Raw genomic sequence first — 19,658 nt, 5'->3', positions numbered from 1 at the left:
TGCTCTTGTCTGCAACCAAGGCCACCCAGCTTATTATGCTCCCTCAGATAATGAAAGATGAGAGACAAAACAGTAGGTCGACATACAAACAAAACAAAACACACAACCATCCCAGCTCCTTCGTTTTCAAAAGCATGGCCACTCGACAGGCAAAACAGTGGAGCATGCCTATCTGGCTTTTAAAAGAAAAACACTGAATACATATCAACATGATCCATGTAGCAACTGCGGTGTGCATATGTGTTAAATAAAGGTCTACCATATAAAATCCGGGCAGCAACACAGTAGGACACAACTCAACTCCTCCCCTACCTGTTCTACTTCCTTTTTTGGCCTCTTTCATCTCTGTATTAACTCTGTCAATTGTTTCTCAAAAGCAGCGAGGAGGCGACTGGAGCCAGGCATTTGAAAGCGCGTGCTGCGAGATCCATTTTAAAATTCATGACGGGTTAATGGTATGTTAGTGGCAACATTAGGACCCAGTGAGCCTGCGTCGTGTTCATTCACATTGAAAACAGGCTGCTTCAAATGACTACTAAGCAGTCCTCATTCTGAGAGGTAATTCATATTGTAATTAACTTTTCAATCACAGCTGATTAATTAAGACAGGCCCTAGTCTGTAATTATGCATCTATTTTTGACCCTAATGTGGATCACTAGATAGTCAAAGATTTTGCAGCCACGATTTAAACCGGTTTTCTCTCTAGATGCAAGTTTCTGGATCTAAAAAGACATCAGACGATATCGAACAAGTGTTGCCAATATACAGTCGTCAGTGTGAAGTGGTTGGTGTTGGCCAGCATTAACTTAGTAAACAATGAAGTGGCATCATTATCCAAACTTCTTATTACCGAATTACCGGCACGCTCTCCTCCTGGTTATTTTGTGTCTCCGGTAAGAGAAATATCTGAAGCCTCGACTGCTCAGAGTTTGATGTACAATACGGTGGTAGGAAAGTGTGCCTGATGTTACCATTCCAAACAAAAACCTGAGATTAATAATTCAGTGTGGCTGCGGGATAGCTTTGTTTTGTGTCCACTGAGACCAAGTCTTCTTTCATGAAAAGAAAAAAAGAAAAGAAAAAGAACAGAAAGAGGGGCTATGGGAGGAGGAAAACTAGGGAGGGTCAAACTGCACCCGGTTGCCATTGTCAGGCCCTGTTGGGGCTTTTCGTTCAAGCACAAACACACTCGCACACACATCCTGCTAACCCTCGCTCCTAGAGTAAACATACCCTCTCCATAACAGTGCGAAGTGAATCCGCTCATGCATCAGGATCTACCATCAAATATTTATCACGGAGCAGCAGTGATTTTGACCGTGTGCTCATGCTTTTGACAGCACTCGCCTGCTGCAATACTTAATGGAGTAAACACGGACAATCCAATATCGTTGTTCTTTTTGAATGCCTGCAAAAGAACTCAAAAGAACACAGGGCATACAATATAATGCATCAAAACTTCACTGCATGTTCTACAGGCTGCCAGACCTGCTGGAAATAAAAGGAAAGCTGATTTTAAAGCGATGACATGGATATTTAAAATTCATATTACACCCAACACCTCTTGGCAAATCATCGCAAAGCTTAAATTTTGACTAATTTGACTAATTTCAGCTGGAGATGCATCTTCCAGCATTTCATCTTCATAACAGACGAGTTTTACAACCACAGGTGAGATAAACATCCTCCCAGAGTCTTGTCTACATGATTCATTTCATTTACAGAACCTAATCACACCTGCATGCTGCACATTTGCCTGCTCTCTGTGATATTAGGCAATGATCCTCAACTGGCAGCTCGCAGCGAGCAACTTGAGTAACATCGAGTAAATAAGTCATTGGCATGGATCAGAAGACACATCTTCATGCTTGAGCAGACACATTTAAAATGCCACCAAAACACCGTCCCAGATTCTGCCCTCAGTCAAATGACATCAAGTGCTCACTTACAGGTCCCTAAACGCACCAGTATGAAGCAAAATCAGCCAGCGGGCAGTACATGGAGCAATCAAAGAGATAAGCATCCCATTTAACTTGAGTAAAAATCCAGCCCACAGCACATTCTGGTGTGTCTTGCGTTATCATGCTGCGCCACTGGATTCAGACAAGGAGGGTAACTAGGTCAATGATGCTATGTAAACTGTTCCACTTTACCCCTTGCTGAACTCAAAATGGAGTTGGCTGAGGTGAAGTGTGTCTAGGAGAGGGAGGCTCAACTCGAGAAACGTCAACATCCTCTGGCTACCGAGCGGACAGGCCTGTACAGAGCCGCAGAGCCCAGTAACGCCAGTAAACAGTAAACAGGTGAGAAGATGACTCACGGTGAAACAGAACATAGTGTCCAAAGAGCGCAGAGCAGAGCAGAGCGGGGAGGGGAGGGGGCTCAGATAAACAGTTAAAAAAAAAAGAAAAAAAAAGAAAAAGGCACACATCTTTCTCCATCAAACATTTAATCTCACAAATGTAGCCGACCAAATGGCTTTACTTTGTGATCTTTAATGACTGATTTCTTTTGGCATTTAACCATTAAGCTCAGGCTATTTTGTGTAGCTGCCGCGTCGACACAAAGCTGTTTGTGTTAAAAAAAAAAAAAAAACATTTCGGGACTCCAAGTTCCAAATGTATTTCTCATCTTACCTGAGCTGAGTGAAACTGTGTCTTTCTCCCATGATACAACAGTGACGTAGGCCTCGACAGAAGCAGGGATAATGCACTTGAAGACGGCTACACTGCCTCTCATAGCCTTCTGGTCAGCCACTCTGACCGTGTAGGGTTCACGTGACACTAATAAAGAAGCAAAAGACACGATAAATTTGATTAAAACAAATCAGATTTGCTTGTGTATTCTTTGTTTTATTTTTAGGTGAGTGTCTAGATTTGGGCCCATAGATGAAGTTTGCATATCAACAAGATTCAAACATGCTGATGTGTAACGGCGTAATGAAAAGATTTTTCAAACAGGCAGTTAATTCGCTTGTAAAACCAATTCATACACTCACATTAATTTTTCTTTCAAGTGTTTGACCCAGTGAGCTATTACAACAACTACTCCCACGTTTACTGTAACGATGATTTTCATCCCTTCTTCGACTGGTGCAGCTGACACAAATGTTATCTCTCACCACAACATCTTTCACCACTCTGCCCATTAGAAGTAGCCCTGCTACACTTCTGCTTCTCGTCGACAGACTCACCAGCTTTGATGTGGACATCCTGACTCCTGATCTTGCCAGAAGGGTTCTCGGCAGTGCAGTAGTATGTGTTGTCGTGGATCAGCTTGCTGAAGCTGGATGGCAGGAAGTTGAAGATCTGGAGGGTTCCATTTGGATGGACGTGACGGATGCCGGGGACATCGTAGATCTCCTCGCCGGTAGCCAGATACCAGCGCAGCGAGGCGGGCGGCGCACCCCCAGCAGGACAGGGCACTGAGGTCCCTGTGGTGCTGGCAAATACTACCTCTTGCAGAGATGCATTGACAAAGTATAAGCTGGAATGTAGGTCCTCACTGAAAACTGCAAGAGAGATGACACAAGACAACAGTTTTGATTATTAACAACCCATTCATAATCACACTCATCTGGATCACTTGAAGCAACACCTGAAACAACACCTGAGATGACATTTGAGAACGCAAATTAGTATTCCTCAAAGTCATTCACTGGGAATGTTTCTATTTATGCAACATGATTCATTCGCTGTATTCCTACCGCTGGGACTTTGGAAACATTAAATTAACAAAATGAAATAAGGTCAGCTGCTTTGATCGCTTCACAGCTTGAACTTAAGTCAACATCACAGTCGAGAATGACGTTAAATGCATTCTCTGGGGGACGGGATGAGGGTAATAAATGTCTACGCTGGAACACTTCGCTTCAGAGTAGCCTACAGATGCTTGATTTCTGACTGAAGAAGCCAGCAGATGTTCGCTATCTCAGGTTCTGTAATTATGAAAGATTGTCAGAATTTTGATTTTCCAAGCAAAAACTAATGCATGTACGGCGGGCCTATTGGTGCATGTGCATCTCGCCTGCCATCTCAGCCTGGTGATGAGCCCAGAGGCTCTAAATGGCTTATAGTGGCACTGGCAGCTGGCTTGGAACCTCCCAGGGGAGAAAACATTTTAGCACTTCATAAATTCCTAACAAGGTTTCAAATTGCAGACGATTCTGTGCATTTCTCTGCTCCAGCAGCTCTCGCCCATCAATGAGACAGTCCAGTGACTTGCTCATGTATATCTACCCGCCCAACCGCATTTGTTGTTACAAATGAGGAATACTTCTTCAAAATTATTAGCACACTAAAGATCAATACTGCAGCATTTTTTTTCCCCACCAGACTTTGTTGACATATTGGAGGACTGGCCAATCGCAACCTCTCTCAAATCCAAATACGCCTCCGTTCACTGTGTATATGCATTGGTGCATATATTTGAGCACTTCAGATAATGTTAACTGTCCACATTACCAGGGATGACAATAGAAAACATTATTAATTCATTTTGTGATTATTATTGTGTAAAATGTCGATGAAAACATTTACATGGTTTCTTTCATCGGGTATTTTTGTGTGCCTCATTCTTGTGAATTAGCAGATATGCACATACAGTATAATGTGATAAATGCGGATTAAATTTGTCTGATAGAGAGAAATAGGTGAAAACACGTGTAAGGCGGCTGCTGTTGCTTCACGTTTATGCTTCATGCTTCTTGTGTATAACAGCTAAGGTTAGAGTTGGGAGTTATTATTATAGTTGCGTCCCACTGAATGCATTTTGAATAGGATATCTGCTTTCAGATGCTGGAAATGAGAGCACATCTCAGGCAAATGTTTGCTTGTCCCATAAATGCAGTTGTACAGACTTTTGAGTGCAGTAACAAGATAACATTATTGGGTGGCCAGGCAAATAGGTCAAAAACGCAAAGGACAATATGGATGTGAAACACAGACTTAAAAGAAAAAGTTTTATTCGTAGCCAGTGATCCGGATATATCCTGCTGTTGTCCGAGAAATTCCAGTGACAAGTAAATGAAAGCATAACCTTCTTGGCAGATAATGAGTACATAGTCTGCAGCCTGCGGACACTACAGCATGGTCAGTGGCTGCACACAGTTAGGGGGCGCCAGGTCTGAAAATGTACGCTAGAATACAAAGTCCAGCCAACACTACAAGTAATCATCCTCATTTGTGCTGCCGGTACATAATTACAAAATGGGGATGATCAAATATAGGATGATATTTTAGAAAATTTGCTACTGGAACAATCTTCTCCAACATTAGACCTGGGACGTTGCCTGTTGGGGAGCCTGCAACAAGCAAATACATACTGATGACTGAATCCAGCATTTGTTTACCTGCCAATGCCCTCTATTTCTGTATGTATGCTGATTTCATCTGTGAATGCTAACAATGCACATTCCCAACTCACGGCTGTACAGAACTGTTTGTTACTTCAGTTGTACAAGGTGATAACTAACAATGCACCTCTGTCTCTGCACATATTTCTGTGTATATGTTAGGTTCTCAGTCGCCGGATAGAAAACTGCAAACAGCCATTGTTTATCAGACAGCATGCATTTCAGTTTTTTCGTACAAAATGACAAATACTGACAAATCAGATTTGGTCTGGCTGTCTGTCCATCCATCCATTTGAATAGTTTTACAATTTGGGGTCAAGGTACATTTGTGAATTATTCTGATATTGTTATAATATATATGATTTAAATATATGACTATCTTTCTTCTTCCTTAAAGGGTGCAATTTGACCCTCATCCTTGTTTAAAGGAGAGATATTTATAGTATGCTTTATCTTTGCAAGACAGATTCAAGTTGCATACCGCAATGAAATATTGATTCTCTAATTGAATGAGTAAAGTAGAATGTAAAGAAGCACAGCAGACACTGTGTGCTCTCAGCAGAGGAACTCCGGTATCCTGTGCAGTCTCTTACATCGAAAAGTTTTAGGCAATTTGAATCTGTTTAAATGCGATGGGATAGGGTGCTGGGTTTTCACTGCGTCTGTGGCATCGGCCAAGATGAAAATAATACATCAAAGTCATATTAAATTCTGATTTGTTCTCTTTTTTATTTTCCAGCTGGCACAGGGAGTATCAATCTTCACAGCGCTCTGTTGATAATACAGACTGGAGCCATGAGGGGGTGAGGAGGTGGGTGGGTTCAAAACCCCACCTGTTCACAGACAGTGTTGAAGGTTAGTGACAAGGAGAGGACAATCAGTCATTTACGCACACTGAAACAAGACGATCATTTCTCCTTATTTACACAACAAAAAAGGGGAGGATGGCGGAAATAACAGGCGCATATCAACGTTTTCAGAAAATGCCATTTAGGTACTTAGTTAATTGATACTTGGAAAGTTACAGAGCTACAATAGCAAATGTCTGCAGAGAAGTAGATCAAAGAAGTGTGCGGTTGCTTGGAAAGCTTCTATTCTGCGCAAGCATCGGAGAAATTGGATTAGGATTTATGTCATGGCTGTTTTGATATTCGGCTATTTCATATATGAAAAGTATGTGAGAGCAACTCAATTTAGACTGGCTGAGTGATAGTGAGATTGATTTAATTAAAAAAAAAAGAAAAAAGAAATGGACTCGTATCACTGCTCGAGTCGTTTTCCTAATTGACTAAGCTTAGGAGCCAGACCACAAATGGTCCAGTGATGCAGGTACACCATCCCTTCAGACCTCACGAAGAGCACCATGTCATGCCCCAACAAACGGCCTCGGGGCCCAACCATTTACTACATTGCCCGAGAGGAAATCAGTAATTGGCATAATTTTTCATGAGCTCAACCGTAAAGGTGAAATAAATGACACTGTTCAATAATGCATAATATGCATCTATAATTGACTATGAATTTTTTTTTTTTGGCCAATGGGATATCTTCGGGGAGGTGGGAAGAAGGAAAAGAGCCGTTGAATTGAAACTATTTCTGTTTCTGAACCAGAAAAAGAGTACGAATGCATGATTCCCCCCATTTAATCTTTTTGAGTGTTTGTTTTTTTTTTTCTGGGCTTTTTGTCGTAGGGTTAGGGTTAGGTAGCATATCTAAGAAAGTTAACACAGATTACAGCTGATAAAGGGCATTAAAAATAATTACAATGGTAATAACTTTTAATATTTAGGGCTTTTACATGTGTTGGGCTGCTTCTGTTTTACAGGTTTTTCAGTGAAGAGGTGAGAATCAAGACTTCAGGAGTCACACGGTGACAACATTGATATATTTTAAAATGATGTGACAACCATTTGTTTTTAATTTGTTTTAATTTGCTCCAGCTCTGACTTGGTCTCTGTCATATAATAAAGGGAAACACCAACTTAGCTGCTAAACGGTTGCAATATGTTTGCCAATGTATTGCTTCCTATATCTGCACCAATATTCAGTGGTTCTAGCAGAATCATCTGTAGTTTTTAGGCCTCAACCTCAACAACAGTGAATCTAAATTGTGTAAATCTAAATTTTATGGCATGAAGCTGCAACACCAGATCATATTTAATATTGGAGTAAATAAACCAAACACTTTCTTTAGTCCAACATCCACTTGTACTCTTTTTGTAGACAACAATGTTCAGTACAATCCTTTTCTTTAAATGCATATTGTGACTGCTTGGCAACAGAAATGTTTTCAGAATATGGTGGATTTTATTGTATTTTGTTTCAGCTCTACTGAACTGTTTTCATACGCGTTCACATCTTCTGTGTTATTTAGCATGTGGTCTGGGGGAAGCTGCTGCAGTATGGCTCCCGTGGAGTTACTGTACAATATGACAAACAACTCTGTGGTTCAGCATCATCACAGGACTGCGATCCTTCTCACAATGGAGCTGATCAGTTGACAGGGTGTAACCAACCATGACGGTGTGTTTTCGGAGCCACTGGGGCGCTTCATTTAAGTAAATGTGCAATCAATGCCAATGGGAGCAAACAGCAGGTATAAATGAATTATCTTACTGACTCTCTGCTGAATCACAAGAAAGACTTTTTCCGCACGATCACATTTCCAATTTTGCAACCGCAGATCTTTATAGGAGCTGCCACTCAGACGCCTGAACGAGTCATGTAAAGATGGTTGCGATCATCACCCTCCTATGTGCCAACAGTGTGAATGGACCCATTCCCACATGGGAAACAGGTGAAAACCTATTTAACTCTCACTTCATAGTTACATGTTCTGTCTTTCATTCAGCCTCTGGCTGCCCCCTCCCCCCCCAATGAACACTTTCTGACATGGGAAGAAGAAAGAACAGCAGAGAGCAAACAAGTGGAGGCAAAGAGATGATCATAGAGACAGTGGGGATTGATTCAGCTTCCCATATTTCAGAAGGCACTTGTGTTGGATTTGTTGAGCGAGAAAAGCCATTGTCTGAGTTGTCATAGCCGCCACAGCGTATGTGTGGTTGGGGGGAGGGGGGCTCAGCACTGCGCGGCAGCATGGCACTGGCGCTTCACGGTGACAACGTGACAGCAAGAACCCTGGGTAATTAAAGCAGCTCTCTGCTCCGTGCCCTCAGGGTAAGTCTGCCTGGGCCGTGGAGATCATACCTGGCTTGCTCAAATTCAAGAATCACAGTCACCAGAGAGCAATTTTTCCTCTTTAACAAATTCCTCTGGTATAATGTATGCAGTGCTAAAGTATGCAACCAATTTGTGTTAACAGCTACTAAAAATAAGACTCTGACCTCTAAGTGACCCAAAATTCAAATACAGGGTAGAGCTGTACCGTCTCTTCTTTAAATCTTTCTGTGTATCAAAGACCTACAGCTATCGTACAGTAGCTCAAAGTTCTGAGACAGGCGAGCAGCAGCCACTGGCTGCCGTGCGGTCCGGTGTGAGTAAGCATTCCCACAGATCTGATCTGCCCAGAGGCAATACACCATGCACAAAGTTAAATGACCGTCTTGCAATTTGCTCTCATGAATATTAAGCAGCGCCGTGACAGTAGAAAGGGCTGGCTGTACACAGGTTGCTGATCTGCACCGACAGATCTGTCCTCTGATGTCTGGGAGAGGCGGGCAGCACTAAAATGAAGCCCCCCCACGGCAGATGAGCCTCCTCCTCCACAGTCTATTTTCATGGTTTAAATGGACCAGGGGGGCTGCCTCTGCCATCAGGGGGGAAGCCAGGGACCCCGGACTGTTTCTCAGTTAGCAAAACCGGGCGATAAAGACACTGATGACTAAATTATGTTGCTGCTCCTGCTGATGATGATGATGAGTGCATGAGAGAGGCTCCGACGAGGGATCACACTGTAGCAAACTATAGCAGCTCCCTCTGGTGCTGCTGATGATGCATAAAAACTTCAACAAAATCTAATATTGCTATTTAATGTAAGAAGCCGCAATAGAAGGCGAAGGGAATCCTGTGTCTGTAATAAAGTGAAAAACACGGAGATTATATTTTAAGTGTCACCAGACGCTTACAGTGAAGAGGGAAACTTATTGCAGATTATTTGAATTCAACACCTGAAATCTTACCTATTAATTAAAATATTTCTCCAATCCTACAAAGAGCTGAGGGGAGCAGTTCTGCCTGACGCTGGCTCTCCTCAACCTAATTAACAAAAACTATGTATTTATAGAAAGCTAATGCTAATCCTTTTGACGAACGGGCCGAGGCAAATATATTTGAAAAAATATTTTTATAGATTTATTCAAATGGGGTGCAACACTGATGGGTTGCCGCGTAAAGTCTCACAGATACTGCCAAAGAGAAGCTTTAGAAAAATTTACTGATCTGTATATGACGACTATCGTGAAAAGCTATTTTTTAGGTAATTTATTCCATATGTAAGATCAGAACGTATTTGGTGAAGTCATGTTAAACAAACTGATGGGGATATTGGGGTTTGTTGTCAAACGTGACGTGCGAAATCTGAAATGGTCACACCCCCACTAAAAACTGAATAGACAGTAACGCAGAGTCATTGTCAAACCCAAACGGTGTGGGATGAGGATGAATGCAGGGTAAATGTAAGTGTCATCTACTGCTGAATGGACAAAATTTTGAATAGATATTTTAAAAACGATATCCCAGTCAACAATAGGCACTAGAAACAAGAGTTGCTGCCCACTCATGGTCTCATTTATGCAGTAATTCTCTTTTCAATACAGCCATGAACGAGCTGTCCGGTTCTTGGGACGAGCAAACAGATAAATGCTAAAAACATTCTCACACGATTCTGTAACTAACTTACAACCACACACTGAATGGTAACAATAAGATACACCAGATTCTTTAATTAACGATATATTTCAGTTGCCTCTGTGATAGTTTGCAGGTATGGAGTCTGAACACGATTATACTTAAATATGTCTCAATGAGACCAGAATGGATTTAATCTAATAAACTCCCCACTAAACTAATGGTCAGCATATGTTGTTTTTTCGTGATAATGTGATTAAATGACAGGCTTCCTTTTGTAGAGAGCTTTGTTGGCAGAAGCCGTATCTCAGTTTGACAAGTAGCCGTCGCACAACTGGACAAACCAACCTTATTATGTCACCAAAAATTAAGGATACGGGGATTCAAAAGGGCCACTGTTGATGTGTTTACATTGCTGCTGTCCATGTGCGTAGCCGGCTATAGTAACACAATATCAATGATTTCAGTGTCCGTGGAAGCATCTGTATACACAAGCTCTGATGTGAAGCGAATGACACTGACCGACTTTGGCCCCTCGAGAATCTTTTTTCACTCAAAGCTGCCATGGCACGCTGTCCTGAACGGGTAGTCATAATTCATTTCCCTAAATGCTTATGAGACAATACCTGAATTCATGAAAACAAGATACATTCCATTTCTATTCTTCTCTCAATTAGTGAGAAACCAATCGAAACGACAGCTGAGATGTATATGTACATTAACCAAGATAGTCTTTTCTCTGACCTGAGCTCTCATCTGTAAGGCCCTGAATATAAACATGACAAACGTTAACTATACTCTAATTGCGATGAGAAGATTGGATTGCAACATTGGTTATTGTTAAATATGTTGTCGGTCGAAAGTTGAACTTGGTGTAAAGATGTTGTGAGTCGTCATGTGATAAAGTCATCAAAAGTGTTTCCTGATTTAGTCCTCCATCATTTTATTCATTTGGGCCTCCTTTCATTCTTGCTGATTTCTGTTTTATATATGTATGTATGTGTGTATATATATATATATATATATATATACATATATATATATATCAATACTTGTAAAGTACGAGTGCCACACAAATACGCTGCTTTCGTTGTTACTGTTACATTCATAATAATGTTGCTAAAAAGCCATGGCAGACCTCTGAAACTACACTACTGTCCCTGTTTTGTCCACAAAACGTCTGTGACCAGCAGCTGGTGGAGTGTGTTAATGTTGATGTCACAGCAGCTGGCTGCTCTCATCCTGTTAGCTCTGCCTGCCATTATCAGCCCCCCCCCCCCCCCCCACCCACCGCCACATCACCACCACCCCGTCCTCCTCCTCCTCCTTTAAAGCTGCTACTGCTGCTGCTGCTGCTGCTGCTGCTGCGTGCCATGCTCATTTTAATACTCCAGACTCATTTGACCGTCTTTATGGACTTATCATATTAAACATTTATCGCAGCCATTTCCCTAAACCAAGCATGTTTATTCAACACTTAGGGGACCACAGCACGGCTCCTTTCAGCACCACCCCACACACACGCACACACACACACAAACACAGACGTCCTTATTTTTTCCTTTTCCACATTTCTCTGCTTCTCTCCCACTCTTTCCCTCAGCCCCCTGGCTTGCTTTATTACAACCCTGCTTCTCTATGTGCCCCTTGCCTGAATTTAAAAAAAAAAAAAAAAAGAAGAGGTATTTCTCTAAACGCTCTTTCCTTTCCTCTCCGGTCATCCTTTCCTCCAGCGACTGGGATATCAGGGGACTTGTGCTGCGTGAAGCCAGGCAGACAAGCAGACACAAATGTATTCTGAGCATTTAGTACTTTGGATGAATCGAGTTTTAATTTAATCATTTGATCAAACATTAATTAGCATAATCACTTGTGGGGATGGATGGTCTAGATAGAGAGACACAGAGCAACACATAATAGAGTTCATCCTGGCAACAGTCTACGGGGACACTTAGCAACACATAAACAGCTACATGCTTCCAGGGACCGAAGCGGATCTGTCCAAATTACCTCCCTTTGTATGAACAATACATCCAATTCTCCATTTCCACCAACAGCTCGTCCACTGCAGAATGATCTATTAACTGCCACACTACCCTGCAATCAAATGCATTGCTGCCAGGTCTTGTGCCCTCTTATTTGATCTTGGACAAGATGGCTTACTGCAGCATCACACCTTGGTCTGAGCGGTGGAGGTCTGGGAATTCTAGGAATACCACAAAGTGCTAAGATTATTGACAGTGCACTCAGTCTCATGTCGGGCCGGGGCCGGGGGGGGGGGGGGGGGGATCGATGAGTGGTTGGAAGAGCATAAATCAGACTCCTGTGGCTCCACGCCATGTCACACCCTAACCCACCCACCCAGCTCCCCTAATTGAACACACACACACACACACATACATACAAAGTGCACATGCACACAAGGACACACACTTTGTAAAACACAGGCCTATGTGTTGGAGCTTGCGTTTGCATACACACACACCAGCAAATACACAAATAAAGCCATCACTTTTTACACATCACACACACACATGAACGCATTTTATACACTTTACCTCAACTCCAACAAGATGACAGCGCTTTAGAAATGGCCTGCTAAAAATAACTGCCACTAACTTGGTCTTAAATCTTAGCATCTGTGCCAGGTTTAAAAATAAAGAGCACTGTCAAGAAACCAAGCTGGACCCATTTGTCTTTCTGTCGCTCTGTCTATCCAGCTCTGCCTCCACCATTATCCCTTAGCCTACTTTAATATTCGGACTGTGGCGCATCAGACACATGGGCAGACATGATGGTGAAATATCTCCTGGAAATGCAGACTTGGGTAATCTGATTTAGATTGGGGATTTCAAATACACAGCCAAGATGGCGTGGTTGGAAAAGTGCAAAAAAGGTCGAAGAGACACGCAGTGTGACATTTGTTCGGAACAAAAAATAAAGGTTAGCCTCCAAAATCCATGAAATATGAAAGGAGAAAGCATAGCTCAAAGGCAGTGAAACAGAGACAGAGGACGCCAAGTAGTAGATACGTTAGTGAGCCACAGTACATCGGGCACATGCATCATGCCGTGGCCAGAGTTGTGGGGATCAATTCAGCCTCGGGCCTCAGCGTGTGGCGAGTTCAAAGCCCGGCCCTGCTATGTGGAGGACTGGATTAAGAGGCAGTATTTATGAGGTCCAGTGTGAATGTTTGTCTTGGTGGGTGATGGATAGCGAACTCATCACACCTCTGCCACCTGTCTTCCACAATGAACAAAAGCTTTTGTGGGCGTCTCACACCACAAGCACTGCAGGCCGAGTTTATTGGCTCCAACACACACACACACACACACACAGAGCCCAGGGTAAACTGCGCGGACCCAAGGCTCTTGTGGGCATGTGCCAACTCGCTATGGATTTAATTTTAGACTATTTCAATCGCTAGATAAAATGCTAATTTTGTCCGAATCATTGGTCCTGTACATCTATCGCCAATGCTGTCAACACAAGCTGATATGGTATATATTTTCAGTGGGAACGTCGCTGCTGATTAGATTTTGTTCAGCAGCAGTGGAAGAATGTAGCGCCACATGCAGGTGCGCTGCCAAATTTATTTGTAGTTGCTGAGCAGAGGATGGTGATCTTAAAACCTGTGGACGTGGACACCAGGGTTTGCATTTTAAATCCCGTATGTAGTTAGCCTAGATCTCTTTTAAGCATCGCTTTTATTATTATTATTAAAACATGAACAAGCTCTTTCCCTCAACCAAGTGCTGAAAGACTTAATGTGAGCAAAGTAATTGATGCGAGAAAACAAATACATTATGCCAGCGAAAGATGAGTTCATATTATCTCAGGCATTAATTAACAGCTTTTGTAAACTCCAGTTCAGGGCATGGTGCAATTACACCAACACACCTGCAGATGTGGCTCAGACGATTCGGCCACCTGGGAGGCTGACGTGAAGTAACTGTTTCCTCTTTTAGAGTTGCCCAGCTCTGCTCGAGTGATATAACAAAATACACAGCGTGAAGCAAAATATGACTGTCACCTGTGGCACATGTCGTTCAGACCAGCGCAGCTATCCCGCTCAAAATGTCTACCTGTACGTACGTTCTCAACTGAAGATTGAAAATTTATTTTCTCAGAATACAACATATATTTGTAGGAATTGGAAAAAAGCAACCAAGCATTGGCACCTCAAGATTAATATTATATGGAGGATGGTTGGTACGCGAGGTTGCCGTCTGACTCTTCGCTGGATCAGCTCTAGGCTCAACGTCTTGACTTTCTGGTCATGGAAGAAGTTGAGGGGCTGTTGTACAGAAAGTTGCAGGTCAACATCTTGCAGTTTCAAAACTCCCGAGCTCTTCTTTCTAAAATCTTGCAAGTCTTGAAAGAAGCACTTCTGCAAAGGAGAAGTGCAGAAGTGCCTCTTTCTTGACTTCGACTGTTTTAAACTGTCAAATAAACCTTTTACACCGGTTCCTCTGCTGAAGTACCTGTGCAGCGCAGCACAGTAATATAACATGTCACTTTGACAGGTGCTCAGTGAATTACTACAACCCCACTTTGCACGCATGATCAAACACCTACATCTGGGTGCTGAGGGTTTTCTGCTCTTCCCTGCAAATGCTAAATGATATCGTTAACATTTTAATGCTGAAGACATTTACACGCGGGCTTGCACAATTACACCTCTGAGTCACTGGAATCCAGACAGACACAGTGTGATCGGTAATTAGATTTCACATTGGGTGAGACGCAGCACAACATACATACATTTATACACAAATACACATGCAACGGTCACAAAAGCTTGCACCTAATTAGACAGCTAGACAGGCTCAAGTAGGTACAGGACAGTGAAGTAGCCCCCATTATCCAGTTAGGATGTGTGAACTAGAGGATATCTATTATGATCACATGTCAGGATATCCATTACCCAACATTAGCAGTCCCTTCAACCAGAATCACACACAGAGTTCAAAATGTAAACCAACAATCCCTCTTCTAGCTCGCACAAGTGAGTGCGAGTTAAGTGGGTTTGTAAACTTAATTTAGCCTATTATATATTCATATCAGAGTAAGATTGTACAAGATGATCTATCACTTCACTGTATGCGCTGTGTTTTCATGGGGTAATTTAATTTCATGAGTGGTGATACCACTTCTGCAGTCAAACCCTAATTGGTAATTAGTAAACAGACTAATGGATGCGAGTACAGCTGTAAGACTGGTCAGGTTTCAGTTCTCGTGCTTCGTGCACGGCAACTGTGGTCACTGGGAGGCCGCGGAGCTCTGGACGTTTTTACACAGGCCAGCGCATCCCCACCAGCATGTGGGACTCTCAGCAGTGCTCAACCTTCATTGCTTTCATGTAGATTTATTGCAATGCAAACACCAGCATCCCTCTTTCTACTCACAGCCAAGTTCAATCCGTCGACCCACGCCAGTCCCTTTAACGTTTTCATACACAGTTTCAGGTTGCTAATAATGTGGGGTCATGCGAAATTGGCAGGCTAAACTGGTGTTGGCAGCTATTTACTGCGCTGTAAGCTACACTGGGCTAGATGGTCTGGAAGAGCTTCTTTATATCAAAGTGGATCTGCGTTTACCCCCAGGAAAGGTCACAGCTAATTGAAATCAAAATTTGATGATGTGATCTCTTGATCTGTTTGCAAAATGTTCACATTTTTTAAGCTACGGGCATCGGGTTAAGCTGTGTATATTTCTACAAACCATGCAAGAAGCCCTGTCTTATTACAATTTTGCCATGAGAATTTGAATAGGCCAGTTTAGCTGGCTATGGTTTTGCCTAGAGGCAGCTTTCAGGCAGAAATATTTAATATATTTCCTCGCCTGTATTGATGACTGAATTTATAGATTTCACTTGGATCGGAACAGAAAATAGGAAAAGCATGTATGCATCATGTATGCAATATATATACAAATGAAATACTTTCAGATGGGGACTGTCTTTTCTTTCCTTAAATATAAATTTATCAATTTGGTGTTCTGTGAACGATTCTGCGGATATGCCTTTTTTTTTTTTTTTTTGCCCCTTTTTCACAAATCTGTTACTAGGCTCATAAAGCTGACATTAATAAAGTGAAGTGAAAATAACACAAAAGGAGGACCCTGAAGTCAGTGAAGGGCTTGTTCGCCATCAGCCCACTTATCACCTGAAGACACAGTAATATGACAGGATGTGATTAACTCCTAATCAAGTACTTCTAGGTCAGATCAGTGTGTGACAGGAGACAAAGTCCCAGTTGGATGTCTCGGATCATTTGCTATATATGGGGCCACTATTTCCTGGGTCTGCCATTTTGTAGTTGTGTCCAATTCATCTTCGAAGCATTCTCATACCTTCGAGAGTGCCCCCCCCCACACCACAAAGAAAAACAAACAAACAAAAAAAAAAAAACCTCAACAACCAGAATTTGACTCTTAGTCATCTTGTTTTTTTGGGGTTTTTTTTTAATGCCACAAGATAAGAACACACTATCTAGTTTTCTACCCCATACAGTGAAGAGTGAATGAGTGAATGTTTCCGGACGCAGCCCCTGACACCCATTACGCAGGTTACCATAGAGACAGGCCAGTGAGCATGTGATAGGCCTAACTCTAAAGCAGGAAGAATTGTCTGGTATCCAATAGCTGTGCTGGTTTATATCCACAAGGTCATTCATTCATTCATTCATTCATTCATTCTGACAACGCCTGCTCAGCCGATGAAAAACTCATTTTCATGATAATCGACAAAACACCCAGCCACAGAGGACGAATCTTATAGCCGGGCTCCTTTACAGTCACGGAGAAATCAAATAAAAATGACAATGCCGAGAGCGAGTAAAAGCACGTTCTTCAAAACAAAATGTATTTCCCTGCAAATGAAGAACACAAAAAGTCTAATGTCTGCGCTCAACGCCATCTACTGCTTAATCCCTATCAGTTGTTTGCCAGGCCTCCTCAATAATCCCTTATGCAATAAACGGACACAATCTTGCATGGCAGTTGATCTAATGTCAGAGTCAGACGATTATGATTAATGAGGACTCCTTATTGTTCCTTTATGAGTTTCAGCACAAGCTGGGCTGAGGGAGATACCATTTTATAGTCAATGTCAATAAACCGTACAGACTGAGGGTTGCCTCAGCACTGAAAGCGCGACGGCACAGAAACAAAAATCCATTTCGGAGCCTTATTTTATCATCCTGGTCAAAAGGGAAAACCCATTTTGGGGACGCTCTATATTGTATCAGAGCTCCATGATGTGGCCAAACAGATTCATACCTGTAAGTTGATACTTCCTCAATTTTTTGTTTTGTGAATTCAGGCTTTCTTAACCCTTTGATACAAAACCAACCGACCGTGGGCTTGATTTTGTTTCAGTGTGTGAACACTCCCCATCTTGACACCTCGATGTGTTTCCTTATAGCTATGTTTTTCTTTTCGTCTCCCTCGCTTTCTTCGACTATCTCTTTTTCTTCCCTGTTTTCGTACACACCCAGTCAGCCATAATCCCTCCCTGTAGAAGGGGCTCTGGCCAATAAGTGAATGCAATAAACTGTATCAATTTTCTGCAATTGATTATGGATACACTATATGAGCACACAAATATGCATGCACGTTGACAGCCGCATGCATGTGAGCAGTGGTGCACACAAACTCACGCAAGCACACGTGTACATGAAAGCACAGACAAGACGCACAACCAAATCTATCTGTTTGAATGAAGAATGAGGTTATTAGCTATTTAAATGGGGAATTTATTCAGCAATTTTTGTGTGTATTTGCAAAGTACTTGTGTATTTCCTGAACAAAATGTGACCTCTGTGGGACGGGTCTCATCAACATTGAATTTTTTTTTTTTTTCTACATTTATTAACTTCCAACGTAAACATTTTGTACTAATGTTCATTCTTTTATTAAAAATTTGATTCTAAGGTTAATGAAACTGAGTTGTGTGAGATGTGTGAATAAACAGAGAGAAGCTGGAAACATTCAGAGAGCCATATGTGCAACTGAATATTTTACTTCAAATACATTTCAGGAAATATAATAATTATTTATAATAATAATTATAATATAGAATAGTATCAATTGATGGTTTCAACCTGTAATTTTTTGCATTTAAGCCATTTTGAACTTCAAAAATCTGCTCACTGTGGGGGGAGGGGGAAGGGGTTAAACCAAATGTCCATTATATCAAATACGTCACTTATTACTAAGGGCCACATTGGAGCAGGGTTGTGACAGAATAAGTGTCCTTAGGCATCAAATAAAAATGAAAACAAACCAAATTAATTGGATGAAAATGAAACATTAATTAAAAGTTGAAACTGTGAAATCACATTTTAACCAACACAATCAGCACAGGGCCCAAACAAACGTAATTTGCCCGAATAATTTCATCCTGCTCAGCATGTATGTGTGAAGGCCAGAGATGTGTCTGATGGTTTTTTATGAGAGCCTGAAGGATTTAAAAGTCAATTCATGCCTCGCCCGTCTCTCTCCCTCTATCAGTGGGTGTCAGCCCTTTGACAACCACATAAAATCCATTTCATATGGGTCACAGGTGACCTCCGTCCTCCCTCTCCAGTCACTTAGCTGTCCACCAGTCATTTGCCTTTCTGCAATAGGAAATGGGCAGACACACACACACACACACACACACACACACACACACACACACACACACACACAGACAGAAAGGATGAGCCGGTGAAACTTACCATTCAAGATGCTCTGGGAAAAGATAAAAGCCAATATCCACATGCCCTGCTCCGTTCAATCCCCCCCAAGCTATGCTTTCTCTTCTCCCTCCGACCGGTGCCTCCCTGGGTCTCTGTTCTGTGCGCTTGGGGTAAGGTTAAACATTTGCCTCAGTCTTGAAGCAAACCGGTCCAAGTCTCTACTTTTAATTTCTCCTTCCTACTTTTTCGTGACACTATTTTTTTTTCTTAGCCCCCTCTTTGCGCCTGGAACATAAATGAGGCTCTGATTGTCTTGGGAGAGAGCTGTGCTCAGACTCTCCTCCTCTGCTCCGCGTCTTGCTGCTTCTCCCTGTTATTCAAAAGGATGCTGAAGGGGTGAAGCCCAGGTGTGTGTGATGCTGAGTCAGAGCGGATCCTGAAATAAAAAATAAATTAAAAATAAAACAGTAAAGTGGCTAAACTAAATCTTTAAAAAAAAAAAAGAAAAAAGAAAAAAAGGAAAAAGAAAGAAAAATGTCAAAAGCTCCGATTTTCTAAATTAAAGGCTGACTGGCGGATCATCCTTGGAGGTGGGAAGGGGAGGCGGGAAGGGGAGGGGAGGGGGGGAGAGGAAGGTTAAGATTTTAGAAAATTAAAATAACTAAAAGAGCAAAGAAGCAAACAAGGGGGGAGAGGGTGGCTGAATAAGAACGAAAAACAGGTTTTTTTCTGAGACTCCAAAGTCAGATCATCTTCATCGCCCCTGTGCGTCCAGCAAGAGGCGAGCAAGCGCATCTTCCCCGCTGCCGCTCTC

General features: G+C 42.1%; 1 protein-coding gene across 2 annotated transcripts in view; it reads right to left on the bottom strand.

The window, feature by feature from the left end:
• Positions 1 to 19,311, bottom strand: part of dscamb (Down syndrome cell adhesion molecule b) — a 103,431-nt gene extending 84,120 nt beyond the window's left edge. The window contains exons 1-3 of one of the 2 annotated variants that reach the window (XM_029516940.1): positions 18,884 to 19,311; positions 3,195 to 3,512; positions 2,638 to 2,784 (exon numbers count right to left, since the gene is read on the bottom strand). In XM_029516940.1, coding sequence (XP_029372800.1) covers positions 2,638 to 2,784; positions 3,195 to 3,512; positions 18,884 to 18,926 — 508 coding nt within the window. In that variant the 5' untranslated portion in view covers positions 18,927 to 19,311. Of the gene's footprint in view, positions 1 to 2,637; positions 2,785 to 3,194; positions 3,513 to 18,883 lie in introns of those variants that run through there. The other variant, XM_029516941.1, reaches the window with a different exon arrangement.
• Positions 19,312 to 19,658: the final 347 nt, after the last annotated feature.

Source organism: Echeneis naucrates, chromosome 13 (assembly GCF_900963305.1).
Source record: "Echeneis naucrates chromosome 13, fEcheNa1.1, whole genome shotgun sequence".
Classification (NCBI taxonomy): Eukaryota; Metazoa; Chordata; class Actinopteri; order Carangiformes; family Echeneidae; genus Echeneis; species Echeneis naucrates.
This window is presented reverse-complemented; position numbering and strand designations above follow the sequence as displayed.